The sequence below is a fragment of the Lepidochelys kempii genome, chromosome 5, assembly GCF_965140265.1.
Source record: "Lepidochelys kempii isolate rLepKem1 chromosome 5, rLepKem1.hap2, whole genome shotgun sequence".
Lineage (NCBI taxonomy): Eukaryota > Metazoa > Chordata > Testudines > Cheloniidae > Lepidochelys > Lepidochelys kempii.
In genome coordinates, this window is record NC_133260.1 from 104,211,696 (window position 1) to 104,232,441 (window position 20,746).

General features: G+C 44.7%; 1 protein-coding gene across 3 annotated transcripts in view; it reads right to left on the bottom strand.

Annotated features, from left to right (window-relative positions):
* The window catches only part of BRD10 (bromodomain containing 10), a 108,591-nt gene that overhangs the window by 61,409 nt on the left and 26,436 nt on the right, over positions 1–20,746 (bottom strand). For all 3 annotated transcript variants that reach the window (XM_073345281.1, XM_073345280.1, XM_073345283.1), the window contains one exon: positions 17,940–19,381. In XM_073345281.1, the coding sequence (XP_073201382.1) occupies positions 17,940–19,381 (1,442 nt within the window). The remainder of the gene's footprint in view (positions 1–17,939; positions 19,382–20,746) is intronic.

Here is a 20,746-nt window from a genome sequence, read left to right on the forward strand (position 1 = left end):
TGACTGAGCAGACACATTATTCCAGTAGTGGTCATACCAGTGCCAAATACAGAAGTAATATAACCTCCTTACTACTCCTATTCGATATTCATCTGTTCATGCACCCAAGGATAGCATCAGATCTTTCGGCTACAACCATAGGCACTGACTTCCTGGGTGCTCCGGGGCTGGAGCACCCACGGAAAAAAAATAGGGGGTGCTCAGCACCCACTGGGATGACCAGCTGTTGGCAGCCAAGGATCAACTGTTTTGCGGGTGCCTCGACTTATGAGCTGTTTCCTAGGGGCAGCCTGCGCACAACTGCGATCAGCTTTTTGGTGGGCAGGCTTAGATCAGCTGTTTCTCACCTCCCTGCTCCCACAGGGGCTGAGTGAGTCTCACAAAAAAAAAAAATCTTAAGGGTTAGGTGTGGGTGGGAGTGCTGGGCTAACAGTAGCAGCAAAGCCAGCCCCTACTCACCTAGGGTTGCCCCACACCTCTTGGGCTGATGGCCATGGCGTCTATGTATATGGTTGCTCCCTACCAGCCAGGCTCCACTCCAGCCACAGCAGGCATCAGGTGATCCACGGGAGCCCAGCTAGGCTAGGGCTGGGTGCAGTGGTGGATTAGGGAGAGGAGAAGCCTCAACCCGGCAGGAGCCACGCTGGGGAACAGAGGAGGAGACCTGACCCCAGCAGGAGCTGCACTGTGATGGATGGTGGGGGAGGAGAAACCCTAGACCCCGGCAGGAGCCACACTGGGCGGGGGGCAGGGGAGAAGCCCTGGACCCAAGCAGGAACCGCACTGGGGGAGGCAGGGGGAGAGAAGCCCCGGACCCCGGCAGGAGCTGCACTGGGTGGGGGGGAGGGGAGGAGAAGCCCCAGACCCTGGCAGAAGATGTGGGGCTGAAGTCCCCAGCTCAGGAGCCCCAGGAACCCTAGTGGCAGAAGCTGCAGGGCTGAGGCCCCAACCCCCTTCTGTGTGGAGCTGGCCTGAGCTCCTCTCTCCCCCATCCCCCCTGCACGGAGCTAGCTTTCACTCCCAGGCTGTGGAGAAATTCAGCCCAAATCTCCCCACCTTTATATCTCCATTTCCCCCATCATTACACAGCAATGAATGGATTTAGCCTAGGAGGCAGGGTTAGCATTAGCCCCATTTGGCAGGTGGGATCTAGGGGACACAGAGGTGAAGTGACTTTTGCAAGGCTAAGCAGGGAGTCTGTGGCAAAGCAGACCCAGAACACCTGAGCCCGAGGCCTGCGCCTTAACCACTGGCAACCTTCCCACCCAAGGAGGGGGAACCTCCTCTGCCACTTTGAGTGTGCGGGTGGGAGCAGGCACTAGATAGAGCCACCAGGAATTGGGGAGGAGAGATGGAAAAAGGGACATGGGTGAGAAGCAAGAATGGGGAAACATCAGGAAGGGGAGCAAGGACTTAGAGAAGAAACAAGAGAAAGGGAAAGGGGCAGGGAGAGCGAAAGAAGGGAGAGGAGAAAGGGGCACGGAGAGGGGAAAGACTCTCCACTGCTTGTCCCTCTCATCCACCTTCTTCCCACAGCCAGCAGCAGCCCTCAGCTCCCAAACAGGCCCTAAGCAGGTGTAAAGCCCAGAGTGAACATAATGTCTTTAAACTAGGACGTTAGTGAAGACAGCTTGTAGCTGAGTGTAATGATTTTAATATACGGTAATTCATGATAATGTAATGATATATTTCATTACTATTTTAATAATGATTACATTGTTAAGATGCCAATGATAGACACACATTCAATAACAGAATATGGAACAAGTGTATAAATATGCTGAACACTGCCAGTTTTGGGGGGAGGCTGAACCCACCCCCCCAAACACACACACCTCGCCTTCAAGGCGGGAGAGGGAAGAAAGGAGTGAGCAGTGGGTAGGAGATGCTCTGGGGAGAGGACCTAAGGGGAGGGGGCAGAGCAGGGGCAGGAAGAGGTGGACTGGGGCAGAGTGAGGGTGGGGCCTTGGGGAAGGGGGCAGAGCCAGGATGGGGCACCCACTGGCGAAACCAAAAGTCAGCATCTATGGCTACAACCTCACACTGGGAGCTCATGTTCAGCTATTATCCACCAGGACCCTCCCAAGTCTTTTTCCAGAGTCATAGCTTCTGTGTCCCCCATCCCATAAGTATGGCCTGCATTATTTGTTCCTAAATGTATGATTTTGCACGTGGCCATAATAAAATGGATATTGCTTGCTTGTGCCAAAGCTGACCAAGCGATCCAGATAGGTCACAGATCCAGAACAATCTTCTTCCTTATTTACCATTCCCACAATCTTTGTGTCATCTGCAAACTTTATCAGTAATGATTTTACGTTTTCTTCCAGGTTATTTGTAAAAATAACTAGTATAGGACCAGCACTAGAAGCACAACTGCTTCTTGACGATTCCCCATTTACATTTTGAAACCTGTCCAGTTTAATCCATTTAATGTGTGCCATGTTGATTTTGTATCATTCTAGTTTCTTAATCAAAATGTTGTGCAGTACCAAGCCAGAAGCTTTTCAGATGTCTAAGTACAGGCAGTCCTTGACTTTACGACGTTCAACTGACGACAAACAACACTTACGACGCTTCTGAATTGACACGCTGATTCAACTTACAGCAATTGGTTTCAACTTTACAACGCTCGGTCCCACAAGGGAGTGGGTTGCAGTTCTGAGTTACAACGTTTTGACTTATGATGCAATTTTCAGGAACCAATGACTGTGTCCTAAGTCTGAGGACTGCCTGTATATTACATCAACACAGCTATTTTTATCACCCAAACTTTATATCTCAAAGAGTTAGCTTCACAAGATTTACCTTCCCTAAATTCATGTTGACTGGCATTAATTTTATTACCTTTCTTTAATTCTTTATTAGTCAAGTTGCAGTGGGGGAGGTTTAGGTTGGATATTAGGAAAAACTTTTTCAGTAGGAGGGTGGTGAAACACTGGAATGCGTTACCTAGGGAGGTGGTAGAATCTCCTTCCTTAGAAGTTTTTAAGGTCAGGCTTGACAAAGCCCAGGCTGGGATGATTTAATTGGGGATTGGTCCTGCTTTGAGCAGGGGGTTGGACTAGATGACCTTCTGAGGTCCCTTCCAACCCTGATATTCTATGATTCTAAGACCCATATCAGCCATTCCATTATTTTGCCCAGGACTGATGTCAGGCTAACCGATGTATACGTATCCAGTTGGTCCCGTTTACCTTTTTAAAATATTGGCACTACATTAGCTTTCTTCCAATCCTTTGTAACTTCCAGTGGTAACAATATTTTATTTTATTTGTGAGAATGAGACCAAGGCCCAACAAACGGGAAAAACAACAACAAAAATTCTTGTTGGACTACTAAATTTGAAGTCTGAGGTGCCTGTGGAGAAATCATCAGAATTCACTTTCCCCAGCCTGGAAACATCGAATTGCAGCTCTCTCTTTTCTCCAATATACAGAGAGAGCTTTCCTTCCTTATTCTGAACTGGAGTAATATGTACTATATAAAGTTCCACTGGTCTCTTCTAAAAAAAGGACCTTATTTTTTCTTAAGTTTTAGTGCTTAAATTACCATATTGACAGCACTGGGGACTACTACACAAATCGGGCATTGGCAATAAGAGTACAAGTTTCCTCCGTAATGCCATGTCCATGGGCCTCCACTCTGACCTAGAAGAACACCTTTAAAATGCAAGAATATAGTGTAGTCCTATACTTGATATACCTTGACCTCTCTGCAGAGGTCCAGTAAGACAGAGTAACAAGATAAATTTATAGCTAGTCTAAGCAAAAAAAATTTATCAAATACCCGAATAACTTCTACACTCTGCAGCTTTTATATTCTGATATTTTAATCCCTTCCTCAAAGCTCTCTTTGATGAGCCAAATTTCCAGGTTTGAAAATGTACATTCTCACTCACTGAATAGATGAGATAGAGCTGACACTAGCCTAGAAAGGAACTTTATCAAGTGATGCACCACTAAAATAATATCTGATAATTAAATCATGTGTTTTTTTGAAAACCATGATTTATTTTAACAGGGACAATGGAGATCATATTTACCATTCTGACCTATTTTTAAGAAGACTACTTGTATTTGTAAGTTTCACAGTAAGCTGTCACTGATGCAATTCTCTCAAAATCTCTCACAATGGCAAATATAGTGAACATCTCAGAAAGATTTTTTTAACTGAGACTCTTTAACAATGCTCAAAACCTAGCTTTTGGAAAAGGTTTTTAGACAAAATGTTGCAATTGCTATTCACCTGTAACCTGTGAGGAATTCCTCTTGACTTGAAATTGTAATGGTTTACAAGATCTGGAACCTCTTATAATAACAAAGGGTGAGGTGAGGTGAAGGTTTGCTGCATAGAAAAATATGGTTTGAGACCTGAAGTCCAGAAAAGGAGGGACTAAAAACAGGGAGTGTCTTAAATCACGCTAATTTTTGCCATTAGCCATGGCAAAATACAGGCTTATCTACACTTAAAATGCTGCAGCTGAATTCTAGCACTATCTAACCAGGGGTTAGTGTGGATTTTTCACACCCCTGACCAACACAGTTACACCAACCTAATTTCTTAGTGTAGACCAGGTCTAAGGGTGAACTCATACAGCCACCTGGTCCTCAGGCCTCTTTAACTCCACGAATTCTAACATTTCCAACCAAATTCCATCAAAAAATTTGATTTGCCCTACCAGATCTTAAATTGAATTGTAAGCCTGAACTATCTGTTAACAGAAATAGTAACACCCAGTTACCATTACAAGGGCATAGGACACACTTTATCCCCTCCTGTTGTTCCCTGAAGTTCAGAGGGCAACTGAAATCTCATATTTGTTAGGTGCTTATTTTTAAATGTAGACTATTCTATTCCCACCCAATAGCTCCTCATCTAGAAATACACAAGGTTCAGGAATCCAGCAAATCGCAAGACAGAGTGCACGTCAGGGGTTTCTGTGCTGACATGGTCTGCATCTGCCTTGTCTCAAAACAGCAGAGGTCTTACAACAAATGAATAATTAACTGACTCACAACACAGAATGATGTTAGCAAATAAAATGAAATCTCAGTGACACATATTTCTGAGGACATTGGTGCTGAATGACAAACACAGAGGCCTGATGCTTCAAGAACTCTGTTACAACTTAGAAAAATAAAGTGGTCCTACAGTATTTCATTATATGCTCATAACCTAGTTGATAGGCCTTTCTAAATCTAGATCAGTGGTTTTCAAACTTTTTTTTTTGGAGACCCAGTTGAAGAAAATTGTTGATGCCTGCGACCGAATGGAGCTGCGGATGAGGGGTTTGGGGGGCTCTGGGCTGGGGCAATGGATTGGGCTGCGGGGGTGAGGGCTGCAGGGTGGGGCGGGAATGAGGTGTTCAGAGTGTGCTCTGGGCTTGATGCAGGCTCTGGGGTGGGGATGGGGATGAGGGGTTTAGGGTACAGGAGGGGGCTCCGGGTTTGAGGGGGCTCAGGGCTGGAACAGGGGGTTGGAATGTGGAAGGGGGTCAGGGCTCTAGGCTGGGGGGTGCAGGCTCTGGGGTGGGGCTGGGGATGAAGGGTTTGGGGTGCAGGAAGGGGTTCGATGGGGGGCTCAGGCCTAGGGCAGGGGATTGGGGCGCGGACTTACCTCGGGCACTTCCCGGTCAGCAGCGCACCGGGGGTGCTAAGGCAGGCTTCCTGCCTATCCTGGCACCAAGGACTGCGCTGTGCCTCAAAAGCAGCCAGCTGCAGGTCCAGTTCCAAGGCAGAGGCGCGCAAGCAGCTCCACACAGCTCTCGCCTGCAGGAACCAATGCTTGGGGTGGGGGTAGTGCGCAGAGCCATATGGCCCCCCCACCTAGGAGGCGAATCTGCTGCTGGCCGCTTCTGGGGCACAGCACAGTGTCAGAACAGGTAGGGACTACCCTGCCTGCCTTAGCTGGGCAGTACCACCAGCGGGACTTTAATGGCCCAGTAGGTGGTGCTAACCAGAGTCACCATGATCCAGTGCCTTACATTCCGCAACCCACTATTGGGTTGTGACCCGCAGTTTGAAAACCACTGACCTAGATGACATCTGATGCTATTGTAACATAATTTTTACAACTCCGAGAACATAGTTGAGGGTGTGGATGGAATTTATACTGAACACCACCAGCTTAATTACATACATGTTAAAAGGAATTAATACTTCAATCTCAGAGTCTGAATTCCATACCAAACACAAACCATCTTTATGTTCTACATAAGTATTTGCAATTTTGACTACTGTCAGGGTTCCCTCCCCACTCTGAACTCTGGGATACAGATGTGGGGACCCGCATGAAAGACCCCCTAAGCTTATTTCTACCAGCTCAGGTTCAAACTTCCCCAAGGCACAAATCCTTTCCTTGTCCTTCGACGATATTATTGCCACCATCAAGTGATTTAGCCAAAGATTTAGGGAAAGGGCCACTTGGAGTCCCTGTTTCCCCAAAATATTCCCCCAAACCCCTTCACCCCCTTTCCCGGGGAGGCTTGAGAATAATATCCTCACCAATTGGTATAATGTGAGCACAGACCAAACTCCTTAGGTTTTAGGACACTGAAAATCAATCAGGTTCTTAAAAGAAGAATTTTATTTAAAAAAAAAGTAAAAGAATCACACCTGCAAAAATCAGGATGGAAGGTACTTTTTACAGAGTAATAAAAAGATTTAAAACACAGAGGATTTCCCTATAGGATCAGATTCAAAGTTGCAAAAAAAACAGGAATAAAACTCACTCTTAGCACAGGGAAAATTCATAAGCTAAAACAAAAGATAATGTAAAGCATTTCCTTGCCATTACTTATAATTTTTTGTAATCTTAGATGCTCATTTCAGGTATGTTTTCAGGGGATATATTTCCTGCCTGGTCTCTCGCTCCCCATTCAGAAGAGGGAACAATACAAAGAGAGCACACACAAAACCTACCCCCAGATTTGAAAGTATCTTCTTTCCTCATTGGCCCTTTTGGTCAGGTGCCAAATAGGTTATTTGAGCTTCTTACCCCCTACAGGGAAAGATTCAGTACAGCTACCCAGGAGGGATTTTATGCTATCCTTAGCTGTATGTGTATGACAACTACAAAGAAGGGAGAAACAGTGAATACTCAGCAAGTGTATTAGTTTGAAGCTCTTAGAACATTATTACGAGGTTCAGGATTTATATCAAAGCTCCTTTGAAACAAATTATTTCAGGGAATCTCTTGCATTCTGACAGAGCTGCCACACTATCCCAGAATGGGCTTTCTACATCAATGAATCAGACTGACAAGAATCAAAACAACAATTATTTTAATCTCTACTTTAGCAGAGTTGTCACGGTACTGCACCTCTAATCTCTCCTGGTCTCTCTAAGCTCTTCTAGATCTCAAGCCACAGGAGCTGTCACCACTTAATGTGGATTCACACAATTGTCCCACACTCAGACCAGGCCCTGAGTTGCAGTCTCCTGTATGATATATCTTAGCCGGTCTGACTTGTGTGATTATTCGCGCTGTTAAACAATAATAGAATATCATTTCTATAAATATTTTTGGATGTTTTCCACATTTTCAAATATACTGATTTCAATTACAACACAGAATACAAAGTGTACAAAGCTCACTTTATTTTTATTATATTTTCACTGTAAAAATAAAAAACAGTATTTTTCATATACTGTAGTGCAATCTCTTGATCATGACAGCTGAACTTACAAATGTAGAATTATGTACAAAAAATAACTCCATTCAAAAATAAAATATAAAGCTTTAGACCCTACAAGTCCATTCAGTCCTCCTTCTTGTTCAGCCAATCTCTCAGACAAACAAGTTTGTTTACATTTGCAGGAGTGTGACAGGGTGCTAAGCAGAAAACTGCTTAGCCAACCCTCTGTCACTCCAGCTCCAATTAAGGGAGGTGAATTGGAGCTGGGCAGACCACCTGGCCCTGACTGAGGAAGCTTGAACAGCTGCTGCCTCATCAAGTTGGGGCTGAATAAGAGCCCCAGGGGAAGGAAGGCCAAAAGAGGAAAGCTGAAGCAGAGGAAAGGCACTGAGGGGAAGCAGAGAGAGATAGCTTGCCCCCTCTCTCCTGCTGGTTGACTGCAAGAAGAGGACTACTTGTATGGTGGAAAGGTGGTGGGAGCACAGTCTGTAAATAAAAGCACCAGGTGGGCACTGCACCAAAAGGTCTCTTTGTGACTTTCTCAGCCCAGCGGGGGCAGGAGCCAGGAGGACCCTGCAGGGACACTGTTACAAGGAGATAATGCCCACTTCTTGTTTACGTCACCCAAAAGGGAGAACAGCTGTTTGCATGGCACTGTTGCCAGTGGTGTTGAAAGTTATTTATGTGCCAGATGCGCTAAAGATTCATATGTCCTTTCATGCTTCAACCACCACTCCAGAGGACAGGCATCCATGCTGATGATGGGTTCTGCTCAATAACGATCCAAAGCAGTGTAGACCAATGCATGTTCATTTTCATCATCTGAGTCAGATCTCACCAGCAGAACGCTGATTTTCTTTTTTTGTGTGTGGTTTGGGTTCTATAGTTTCCGCATTGGAGTGTTGCTCTTTTAAAACTTCTGAAAGCATGCTCCACACACCGTACCTCTCAGATTTTGGAAGGCACTTCAGATTCTTAAATCTTGGGTCAACTGCTGTAGTTATCTTTAGAAATATCACACTGGTTTCTTCTTTGTGTTTTGTCAAATCTGCAGTGAAAGTGTTCTTAAAACAAACAACATGCTAGGTCATCATCCGAGACTGCTGTCACATGAAATATACGGCAGAATCCGGGTAAAACACAGAGCAGGAGATATACAATTTGCCACCAAGGAGTTCAGTCACAAATTTAATTAACGCATTATTTTTTTAACAAGTGTCATCAGCATGGAAGTACATCCTCTTGAATGATGGCCAAAACATGAAGGGGCATACGAATGTTTAGCACATCTGGCACGTAAACACCTTGCAGTGCAGACTACAAAAGTACTATGTGAACATGTGTTCTCACTTTCAGATGACATTGTCAATAAGAAGTGGGCAGCATTATCTCCTGTAAATGTAAACAAACTTGTTTCTCTTAGCAATTGGCTGCGTAAGAAGTAGGACTGAGTGGACCTGTAAGCTCTAAAGTTTTACACTGGTTTGTTTTTGAGTGCAGTTACATAAGTGGGGGTGCAGTATATCAGTGGGAACACAAGGCCACATGGGGGACGGAAAGCAGGGACACATGAGTGGAAGGGGTGGCTGAGTGGGGGTGCAAGGACACATGGGGACAAGAGGAGGGGGTGCAGGGCCACCTGGGGATGGGGGAGTAGGAATGGCTGAGTGGCGGTGCAAGGACGCATGGGGACAGGGGAGATGTGCCTGACTGAATGAGAGAGGCTCAGGGCCACCCAGGGTCTGCCTGGTGGAGGCTCCCTAACAATCCCTATTCCATATTTCTCCCATTCACTCGCAACAACCTTCCAAGTTCACATCCAGGCTCCTTCCCAGCAATTACTTCCCTCTTCCTCAGCTCCTACATTATCCCTGACTCCCCCAAGCCTTTTCACTGCTTCTGAGGAGTGCAGGAAACACATTTCTGTATTGTAGTTTAAATGAATTATTACTCAAGAGTTCTGTATTAATATGCCTAGTAAGAAATCTGTTTGTCAAAAAACATTTCTTGAATCTTTTTTGCTGTCTGTATTGGTACAGACATAGATGCTGACAAGTATTTTGAAATAAATTACCAAAATAATTTAAATTGGCGCAATTATATTGTGTTATTTTGACAAAATATGCAGTATTTTAAAATATTGTACACAGAATCTTTCATTTTGGCACAGAATTCCCCCAGGAGTAAACAAGCCATATCTGAGGCTCATTAAAGGGCTGACAGTCTGAAAGAGCTGTACCAGCAGATTTTACAGATCCACTCTGCATCTGCCTTTAACTACTATTCTCCATTCTTTGTGCCTTGAAGTAGCTACAAAATCTGCTGTGGCAGAGCATCCTGACTGCGTATCTTCACTTCAACAAACCTAAGATGGTTCATCAGAAGCAGAGCTCTGCAAGGCAGATTTCACCCTACCTTCCCTCTCTCAAGCATCTCTAGTGTTGATGGGGTGAGAGGGATGCCAAATATCTCCTTCACAGTTTATTGTAACCTCTTCTCCCTCCCCTGTTGATGTGGTGAGAATGGGGTAAGTAAGGGCTGATGTTAGGGCTGGGAGCAGATGGAGAAGAGGGAGCCAGAGAGGTGAGCCTACCAGTGTTGGAACCCCATGTATCTACCACTCTGGGCCATAAATCCTGAACAGGCTAGGGCAGAAACAGGACAATCTCTCATCTCATTCACTCAAGCTATCTTCCTGATCCTATACGTCCCTCATCATGGCCCGTGGTCATGTATTCCATATTGTGCCATATTCCTAAGGCTAAGGAGAAGGGGTTTTCTTACTGCTTTGAGATCCATGTTTCATAGAACAGTATCTCCACAGCACCAGTTCCTCTGTTTATGAAGATGAGGATTTTCACCATACAAGAGAACAAGCTGAGAAAAAATGTAGGTCACATTTCTCCCCAAACCCAGCTAGGATGATCCCTCCCATCTTTTCCTTCCCTCTTCCCTGCCACGTCAATTTCTGGAATTTAACTTCAGTGAGTATCTCTTGCTCTATGTTTCTGTCAGACACTGGCTGGGGTGAATATTTTTTACTCTCTAGGTGCTTAAATCAAACCCATTGGTACGTGGATGCCTTGATTTGCTCTTGGCCTTGGTCTACACTAGGAGTTGAGGTTGAATTTAGCAGCGTTAAATCGATTTAACCCTGCACCCGTCCACACGACGAAGCCCTTTTTTTAGACTTAAAGGGCTCTTGAAATCAATTTCCTTACTCCACCCCTGACAAGGGGATTAACACTTAAATCGGGCTTGCCGGGTCGAATTTGGGGTACTGTGGACGCAATTAGACAGTATTGACCTCCAGGAGCTATGCCAGAGTGCTCCATTGTGACCGCTCTGGACAGCACTCTCAACTCAGATGCACTGGCCAGGTAGACAGGAAAAGGCCCGCGAACTTCTGAATTTCAATTTCCTGCTTGGCCAGTGCGGCAAGCTGCAGGTGAGTGCAGAGCTCATCAGCAGAGGCGACCATGCAGAGCTCATCAGCAGAGGTGACCATGACAGAGTCCCAGAATCGCAAAAGAGCTCCAGCATGGACCGAATGGGAGGTACAGGATCTGATCGCTGTATGGAGAGACAAATCCGTGCTACCAGAACTCCGTTCCAGTTTTCGAAATGCCAAAACATTTGTCAAAATCTCCAAGGGCATGAAGGACAGAGGCCTCAACAGGGACCCGAAGCAGTGCTGTGTGAAACTTAAGGAGCTGAGGCAAGCCTACCAGAAAACCAGAGAGGCAAACGGCTGCTCCGGGTCAGAGTCCCAAACATGCCACTTCTATGATGAGCTGCATGCCATTTTAGGGGGTTCAGCCACCACTACCTCAGCTGTGTTGTTTGACTCCTTCAATGGAGATGGAGGCAACACAGAAGCAGGTTTTGGGGACAAGGAAGATGATGATGATGAAGTTGTAGATAGCTCACAGCAAGCAAGTGGAGAAACCGGTTTTCCCAACAGCCAGGAACTGTTTCTCACCCTGGACTTGGAGCCACTACCCCGCGAACCCACCCAAGGCTGCCTCCCGGACCCGCCAGGCAGAGAAACGACCTCTGGTGAGTGTACCTTTTAAAATAGTATACATGGATTAAAAGCATGTTTAATGATTAATTGGCCCTGGCATTCGTGGCTCTCCTGGATGTACTCCCAAAGCCTTTGCAAAAGGTTTCTGGGGAGGGCAGCCTTATTCCGTCCACCATGGTAGGACACTTTACCACTCCAGGCCAGTAGCACGTACTCAGGAATCATTGTAGAAGAAAGCATTGCAGTGTATGTTTGCTGGCGTTCAAACAATATCGGTTCTTTATCTCTCTGTGTTATGCTCAGGAGACTGATAGCATTCATGGTCACCTGGTTGAAATAGGGTGCTTTTCTTCAGGGGACACTCAGAGGTGCCCGTTCCTGCTGGGTTGTTTGCCTGTGGCTGAACAGAAATGTTCCCCGCTGTTAGCCACGGAAAGGGGGAGGAGCTAGCCACGTGGTGGGGGGAGGCAAAATGCGACTTTGGAATGAAAGCACATGTGCTATGTATGTAACATTAACGGCAAGGTTTACTGTGAAAGAGTGTACCCATTGTTCTATAAAATGTGTCTTTTTAAATACCACTGTCCCTTTTTTTTCCTCCACCAGCTGCATGTGTTTCAAGGATCACAGGATCTTCTCCTTCCCAGAGGCTAGTGAAGATTAGAAGGCGAAAAAAATGCACTTACAATGAAACGTTCTCTGAGCTCATGCTGTCCTCCCACACTGACAGAGCACAGACGAATTTGTGAAGGCAGACAATATCAGAGTGCAGGAAAGCACAAAATGACCGGGAAGAGAGGTGGCGGACTGAAAAGAGTAAGTGGCGGGCTGAAGAGAGGGCAGAAGCTGAAAGGTGGAGGCAGCATGATGAGAGGAGGCAGGATTCAATGCTGAGGCTGCTGGAGGATCAAACTAATGTGCTCCAGCGTATGGTTGAGCTGCAGAAAAGGCAGCTGGAGCACAGACCGCCACTACAGCCCCTGCGTAACCAACCACCCTCCTCCCCAAGTTCCACAGCCTCCTCACTCAAACACCCAAGAACGCGGTGGGGGGCCTCCGGCCACCCAGCCACTCCATCCCAGAGAATTGCCCAAGCAACAGAAGGCTGGCATTCAATAAGTTTTAAAGTTTTAAACTTTTAAAGTGCTGTGTGGCCTTGTCCTTCCCTCCTCCACCACCCCTCCCGGTGCTTCTCTCCTCCACCACCCCTCCTGGGCTACCTTGGCAGTTATCGCCCTATTTGTGTGATGAATTAATAAAGAACGCATGAACGTGAAGCAACAATTACTTTATTGCCTCTGCAAGCGGTGATCGAAGGGAGGTGGGGAGGGTGCTTAGCTTACAGGCAAGTAGAGTGAACCAAGAGGCGGGGGGTTTCATCAAGGAGAAACAAACAGAACTTTCACACCGTAGCCTGGCCAGTCATGAAACTGGTTTTCAAAGCTTCTCTGATGAGCACCGTGCCCTCCTGTGCTCTTCAAACCGCCCTGGTATCTGGCTGCACGTAATCAGCAGCCAGGCGATTTGCCTCAACCTCCCACACCACCATAAACGTCTCCCCCTTACTCTCACAGATATTGTGGAGCGCACAGCAAGCAGTAATAACAGTGGGAATACTGGTTTCGCTGAGGTCTAACCAAGTCAGTAAACTGCGCCAGCACGCTTTTAAACGTCCAAATGCACATTCTACCACCATTCTGCACTTGCTCAGCCTATAGTTGAACAGCTCCTGACTACGGTCCAGGCTGTCTGTGTATGGCTTCATGAACCACAGCATTAAGGGGTAGGCTGGGTCCCCAAGGATAACTATAGGCATTTCAACATCCCCAACGGTTATTTTCTGGTCTGGGAATAAAGTCCTTTCCTGAAGCTTTTGATCAGAGTTCCTGAAGATGCAAGAGTTTGATCAGAGTTCCTGAAGATGCAAGCATCATGTACCTTTCCCGGCCATCCCACGTTGATGTTGGTGAAACGTCCCTTGTGATTCACCAGTGCTTGCAGCACTATTGAAAAGTACCCCTTGCGGTTTATGTACTCGCCGGCTTGGTGCTCCGGTGCCAAGATAGGGATATGGGTTCCGTCTATGGCCCCACCACAGTTAGGGAATTCCATTGTAGCAAAGCCATCCACTATGACCTGCACATTTCCCAGGGTCACTACCCTTGAGATCAGCAGATCTTTGATTGCATTGGCTACTTGCATCACAGCAGCCCCCACAGTAGATTTGCCCACTCCAAATTGATTCCTGACTGACCGGTAGCTGTCTGGCATTGCAAGCTTCCAGAGGGCTATTGCCACTCGCTTGTGAGCTGTGAGGGCTGCTCTCATCTTGGTATTCATGCGCTACAGGGCAGGGGAAAGCAAGTCACAAAGTTCCATGAAAGTGCCCTTACACATGTGAAAGTTCTCAGCCACTGGGAATCGTCCCAGACCTGCAACACTATGCAGTCCCACCCGTCTCTGCTTGTTTCCCGGGCCCAGAATCAGTGTTCCACCGCATGAACCTGTTTCGTTAGCACCATGATGCCCGCATTGCCAGGGCCCATGCTTTGAGAGAAGTCTGTGTCCATGTCCTCATCATTCTCATCACCGCACTGATGTCGCCTACTCGCCCGGTTTCGCTTTGCCAGGTTCTGGTGCTGCATATACTGCTGGATAATGTGCATGGTGTTTAATGTGCTCCTAATTGCCAAACTGATCTGAGCGGGCTCCATGCTTGCCGTGGTATGGCATCTGCACAGAAAAAAGGCGTGGAACAATTGTCTGCCGTTGCTCTGATGGAGGGAGGGGCGACTGATGACATGGCTTACAGGATTGGCTTACAGGGAATTAAAATCAACAAAGGGGGTGGCTTTACATCAAGGAGAAACAAAAACAACTGTCACACAGAATGGCTCCCTTAAGTATTGAACTCAAAACCCTGGGTTTAGCAGGCCAATGCTCAACTCGCTAAGCTATCCCTCCCTCTGGTATTTCAGGCAGGACTGTATCTCCATTAAAGTTTTCAAGGTGCCCCTGACAGACCTCACCAAAACGACTGTCAGCCGTTGATTTCACAGAGGGAGGGAGAGAGGAAGGAAGGAGCAAATGAATACAAAACAAATCTGATCTATTTCTTGTTTTGATCCACTCCATCTATCTTTTACATCTTTGGCTGGCAGCAGGCGGTGCAGTAGGACTGCAAGCCATCCACATCTCCTGGCTGCTCGGCAGAAGATGGTGCAATCGGACTGCTAGCCATCCTCATCTCCTGCCTGCTCACCATAAGATGGTACAATAGGACTGCCTGCAGGACTAAAGAGAATGACCTGGTCGAGTTACTCCTAATTTAGTCGCTGTGCCCATGTCTGCCCAGGCGGCCAGGAGCACCTTGGACACAATGAGGATGGTTTTCAGGCCTATTGCACCATCTGCTGCCACAAGGCAATGGGTTGCAGCTGCTGTGTAGCAATGTAGTACCGCGTCTGCCAGCACCCAGGAGACATACGGTGACAGTGAGCTGTGCGGGCTCCATGCTTGCCACGGTATAGCGTCTGCACAGGTAACTCAGGAAAAAAAGCGCGAAACGATTGTCTGCCGTTGCTTTCACAGACAGAGGGAGGGCCTGACGACATGTACCCAGAACCACCCGCAACAATGTTTTTTTGCCCCATCAGGCATTGGGATCTCAACCCAGAATTCCAATGGGCAGCGGAGACTGTGGGAACTGTGAGATAGCTACCCACAGTGCAACACTCCAGAAGTCGACGCTAGCCTTGGTACTGTGGAAGCACTCTGCCGAGTTAATGCATTTAATGCACTTAGAGCATTTTGTGTGGGGACACACATAATCGACTATATACAAACGATTTCTAAAAAAACTAACTTCTACAAATTCAACCTAATTTCATAGTGTAGACATACCCTTGGTCTCTAGGTTCAATCAGGACAAGGCTGTAGGGAAGTTCCACGTCTGTCTGAGGGTCTCAACTGTGGAAATTCCTCTTAGAAGAGGTCCACAGAGCACCTCACTCACTCTCTTTAGTGAGGGGTCTCAAACACGCGGCCCACGAGCTGCATACAGCCTGCGGGGTTATTTCCTGCGGCCCGCCACGCTGTCCACCAAGCTCCCCGTGCCCCCCTGGAGTTATGTCCTGTGGCCAGCCAGGCTCCCCTCCCTCCAGCACGCCGCATCCCCGCTCCTCTGCCTACCTGCAGGCACTTCCCACCACCAAACAGCTGTTTGGCAGGGCTTAACGCCTTCCAGGAAGGGGGGGGGGTAGAGGAGCAGGGAGCCGCACGCTCAGGGGAGGAGGCAGAGAAGAGGTGGGGCAGGGGCGGGGATTTGGGGAAGGGGTGGAATGGGGCGGGGAAGGGGTGGGAAGAGGCAGGGCCTCATGGAAGGGGTGAAGTGAGGGCGAGGCCAGGGGCAGCGTGGGGGGAGGGTCAGTGATGCGGCCCTCGGGCCAATGTACTAGTCCTCATGTGGCCCTTGTGGTTTAGATCCCGCTTTAGTGCATACTAGAAGTTTCATCTACTTCAGTTGACTCATTTTTTTAGTCTTTGGATTCCCTCCTTGAGCTTTTTTTTTTTTTTTTAAATTAACTGTCTACCTTTTATTTATTCCTCTTACCACTTCGAAACTGATCCTTTGGAGGTGTTCTGTTTTTTGGGGGTTTTTTTTTTATGCAGCACATTGTACTCTTAGCTGATTTCGCTTTAGTATTTGTCTCCTTTGCATGGTACTCAGATGCCTTGTGATAAGCACATTATAAATGTATTACACAAACAAAACATATGGAGACTCTGTACACTCTCTCCCACATTCCCAACAGTCTCCTTGATACAGGAAATTCTGAAAAACTCTTAATGTGTGAGAGCATTCCCAAGACATCTGCTGGAGCCCACAATTTAAGAGTGGGAATCTATGAAGGGAAAGTGTAGTTACTAGACTAGAATTACAGGGAAATGTATTTTTTAACAAATCATTTATATTCTTTAATATTTCCCTTGACAAATTCACCATAACAATTCCAGTGTGAAACTAGGATTCCTTACCACACAAGTGCAATTTGATATAAATAACCAGGTACTTCCATTAGCTAGATTTACTACTTAGTTACAGAAGCTCATTTTATGACTAATATAATACAATTTCATTGCCCACTTTTTTTTTTTAATTTGCAGCCTAGCATACTTATTTCTGTTACAACAGGCTCTCCCAACATAACATGCTTGGTACCCAAAATATACCTTAATAAAGATTAGTAGAAATAAAGAAGCCCTTAAAATAGAATCAAACAAATTACATCAACTGTCTGCAGACTCATCTGCTCATCCTAGTTTATGAAGTTGCCTTAAGCAAGATAATGTTGTTTATGTTTTAAGCATTAAAACAAAATGAAAAGTTAGTATGTTACAAACATTGGGCATCAAATTACACTATAGCAGCTAACACAGATGAGGAATTTGTGATAGTAAGATTTTTAATGCTCAATGCACTATATATAAGTTATACAAAGTGAACAAACAGAAAATTGCAATTTTTCCCTGATCTCTTTTACAGTAATCAAGTAATCATATTAAAAATAGTATTACTTGTAACAATAGTTAAAAAAAAATCAGAATAATTTTTAAGGGCCTGCTCCTGCTCCCTTTGAAGTCAATAGCATTATTTCCACTGATTTCAATGATGCAAGGTCAGGCCCTTTTCTCAGCCCAACAATCTGAATGTTGAAAATGTAAAAAACTTTTCACTATGTACACATGGCAAACTAGTTTGTAAAATCATTTCTTTAAAATACAGTTGGTATTTCTGAGAGCACTGCTAGTGATGACCACCTTGCTAAAGAGTTTGACAAATATAAGTATAGCAGCAACATGTAAAATAGCTTACGCAATTTATATCCTGTTTAAATATCACACTGCTATTTTACCTGTGGTATGGAGCGTGTGGTATCTGTGCTCTACATGCCGCCCTAAGTGTAAATATAGCCTCAGATGCTTTTTGCGTCAAGTAAAACGTCTCACAGCAAACTACACTGACTACAGGCTACCCTGAAAACTGTACATGAATCATGTTTTGTCAAGTTTTATCAATTGACGGACCTGCTCTGTGCATACCATATATTGGATGTGAAACTCTTCCATCTAAAATTAATATCAGAAACTTAAAAGGCATGATACTGTTCCCATTCACAAAATAAAATATAACAAATACAGCTACAAAGTCTATTTTAAGAACACGCCACTATCACCCTTCCTCTCACTTTTAGTATAATCAAATCAACTTACCAGATTTGTGCTTCTTGTGTTTTGCTTTCTTTTTGATGATGAACAACTTATTCTGGATCTCAGGTTTGTAAGTCTTGAATGGGTGAGGAAGAATCTCACGCTTTCTTTGCAGGTCATCACGTTTTCTCTGCAGATGTGCATTCAAAATGTCTTTCAGTTTCTTTTTTTTCTTTTTCTTCTTTTTTGCTCGCATCTTAGTAAGTTTTAGTTTCTTATTATTCCATAGTGAATTCTCCAGAAACATTTCTCTAGCAACTTTGTGGCAATTCATGTCTGGATTGTTGCTATGACTCCCATTCACATGCACTTGGCAGGTTTTAAGGGTATTTGTTTTTAATGGGCTGGGCTCAGTTTTTATTAGGGAAGCTTCATGATCTTTCTCTCCATTTTCTACAACCCTGATTTCTCCTGGGCTGAGAGGTTCCCCAAAGCCAACAATTTCTCCTGGACTAATTGGCTTCTCCTGGTTCTCTTTACAGCAGCCAGTTTTTTTTATGTCACAGGCTGTATGCATTTTAATTTCACAATTGGGTTTCATTTCTTTTTCCGTGGTGATACTGAAACTATCCAAGTGAATTTTTGCTGGACAACAAATAAGAGAATCCATACTTTTCCCTGCTTCTATTTTACAGTGAGGTAGCAGCTCTTCTCTGCCACCAAATCTGACTTCCCCGTTGCTTTTGCTGACATACTCACATTTCACTTTCTCCAATTTAATCCGTGGTACTTTTTTTACTTTGATGGGGGGAGCTGGAAATGCAGGAGCTTGAAAAGGCTTCTGTTTGTAAATCCGTACATCAGCACCACAGAACTGTGGAAAATGAACATAGGCATTCTCCAAGAAATCATAACCAAGGATCACTTCCCTACACTCATGGATAGGCTGCCCAAGCACAGCATCTTGAACATCTTTTTGTGTTTCATATACAAAGTCACAGAGGCCTTTTAGCAGCCATACTTTTTGGTAGAATGGGAGCTCATGAAATGGTGTTCCCTCCAAAGGATTAACTTCCCCAAGGACTTTAAAAAACTGGGGGCACAGCCCAAGCTTTTCTGCACAGCCATCAGGGTTGTCAGTTTGCCCTACAACAGTGTACCACTGTTGCACTTTCTGTCTAAGTGCTGCTTCCCAAGTCCTGTAAGGAAGAGTTGGTCTTCGATGCAAGGTAGATCTTCGATGAGGAGGACTTAACAAAGAAGTCATTATTTTGGATAAAAAAGCATTACACTGAGGCATTAGAAGACAACGTTCCAACTCATAGAAGACTATTTCAGGCAAATTTAGAATTTGTTGTGCTAAACAAAGGAAATGACCAATAGCTGGAATTTCCCACATGGTCTCCATCCTTGTAGGTGCTGCTTCAGCTAAAAGTGACTTTTCCCATTCTTCTATTTCTTTCTGACTAGCTTCTTCTGCCTCTTTTCGTTCTTGCTCTCGTAGCCTATTGAAATAAAAGAAATGTCACAAAAATTAAGATATCTGATTTACCTTAAAAAATAGTGAAGGAGAAAAGTCAGAAATACAGAATGAAAAACCAATAGATTTTGTTTAAAGCAACAATGAACACAGCACGTAAAATCAGAATTCAGTTGGTCTTTAAGATGGATTACATAACACATCAGTACTCAAAATGGGAACGTATAGGTGATTATATCTTACCTACACTTCTTACTGCTGCCACTTGGAAAAAGAGGTGAGGGGATGAGAAAATCTTGGCAGATACCATCAGTTGTTCCCCCAATAACAATTCTACAGCCCTTTTATCAGCAGACACTGTTTTCTCATCAAGTATCCAATTAAAATCCTATCCAACTGCATACCTGTTGAGACTTTACCCTCACACTGCTGTACTGTGACTTCGAACAGCTATCTTGTCTCTTGTTTTCATTTAACATCTTTCTGATTTATACACAAATATACACACTTAACAAAAGGTATTCTAGTGTATACATGCCCCTTTTCCATGTGTGTTTTACTAATCAATGTGCAATGTGGGTTAAAAAGAGCAAATAAAATGTGAGGACGCATAAAGAATGAGATGGAAAATAACACTGAAAATATAATGATATTACATTTACAAATAGTATGCCCTCAGCTGGAATAATGTATTCAGTTCTGGTGCCACACCAAAAAGGATACAGCAGAAATAGTGTGTATTCAGCAACAGGTGATATAAATAGAAACCTACCTAGAAAAATTTCGATAGGTTGAAAAGAGCAAAACTACTTTATACAACACACTAATAAGAAGGAATTTGATAGATGTATACAAAATAATAACTACTATAGAGAAGACAGACAGGGCACTTCTATTTATCTTTTTCATAATGCAAGTATATACGTACATTCAATAAAATGCAAAGGCAACACAATTAAAACTGATTGAAGGAAATGTTTTCACTACACAAAACTGGCCTGTGGAACTAATTGCCACAAGATAGGATAGAGGCCAAAAGGTAGCAGATTTCAAAGAAGAACTGGACATATATATGAATAATGAGAACATCCAGAGTTTCATTAGTAAAGATTTCTTTTTTAAATTTGAATGGGGTATAAACCTTCTTGTTTGAGGGCATACACTAGACTAACTCATAGGTTTAGGAATAATTTTTCCCTACGGAAAAGTTATTCCATAACTGCCTACTACAGAGTTTCTTACACTTTCCCCCTGAAGCATCTGGTACTGACCATTGTCAGAAACAAGGATATTGAGCTAGCCCGATCTCTCATCTGACCCAATATTGCAGTTCCTATTATCTTATTTATTTTCAAACTATTTGCCCCAATTCTCCCTCTTACACACAAAT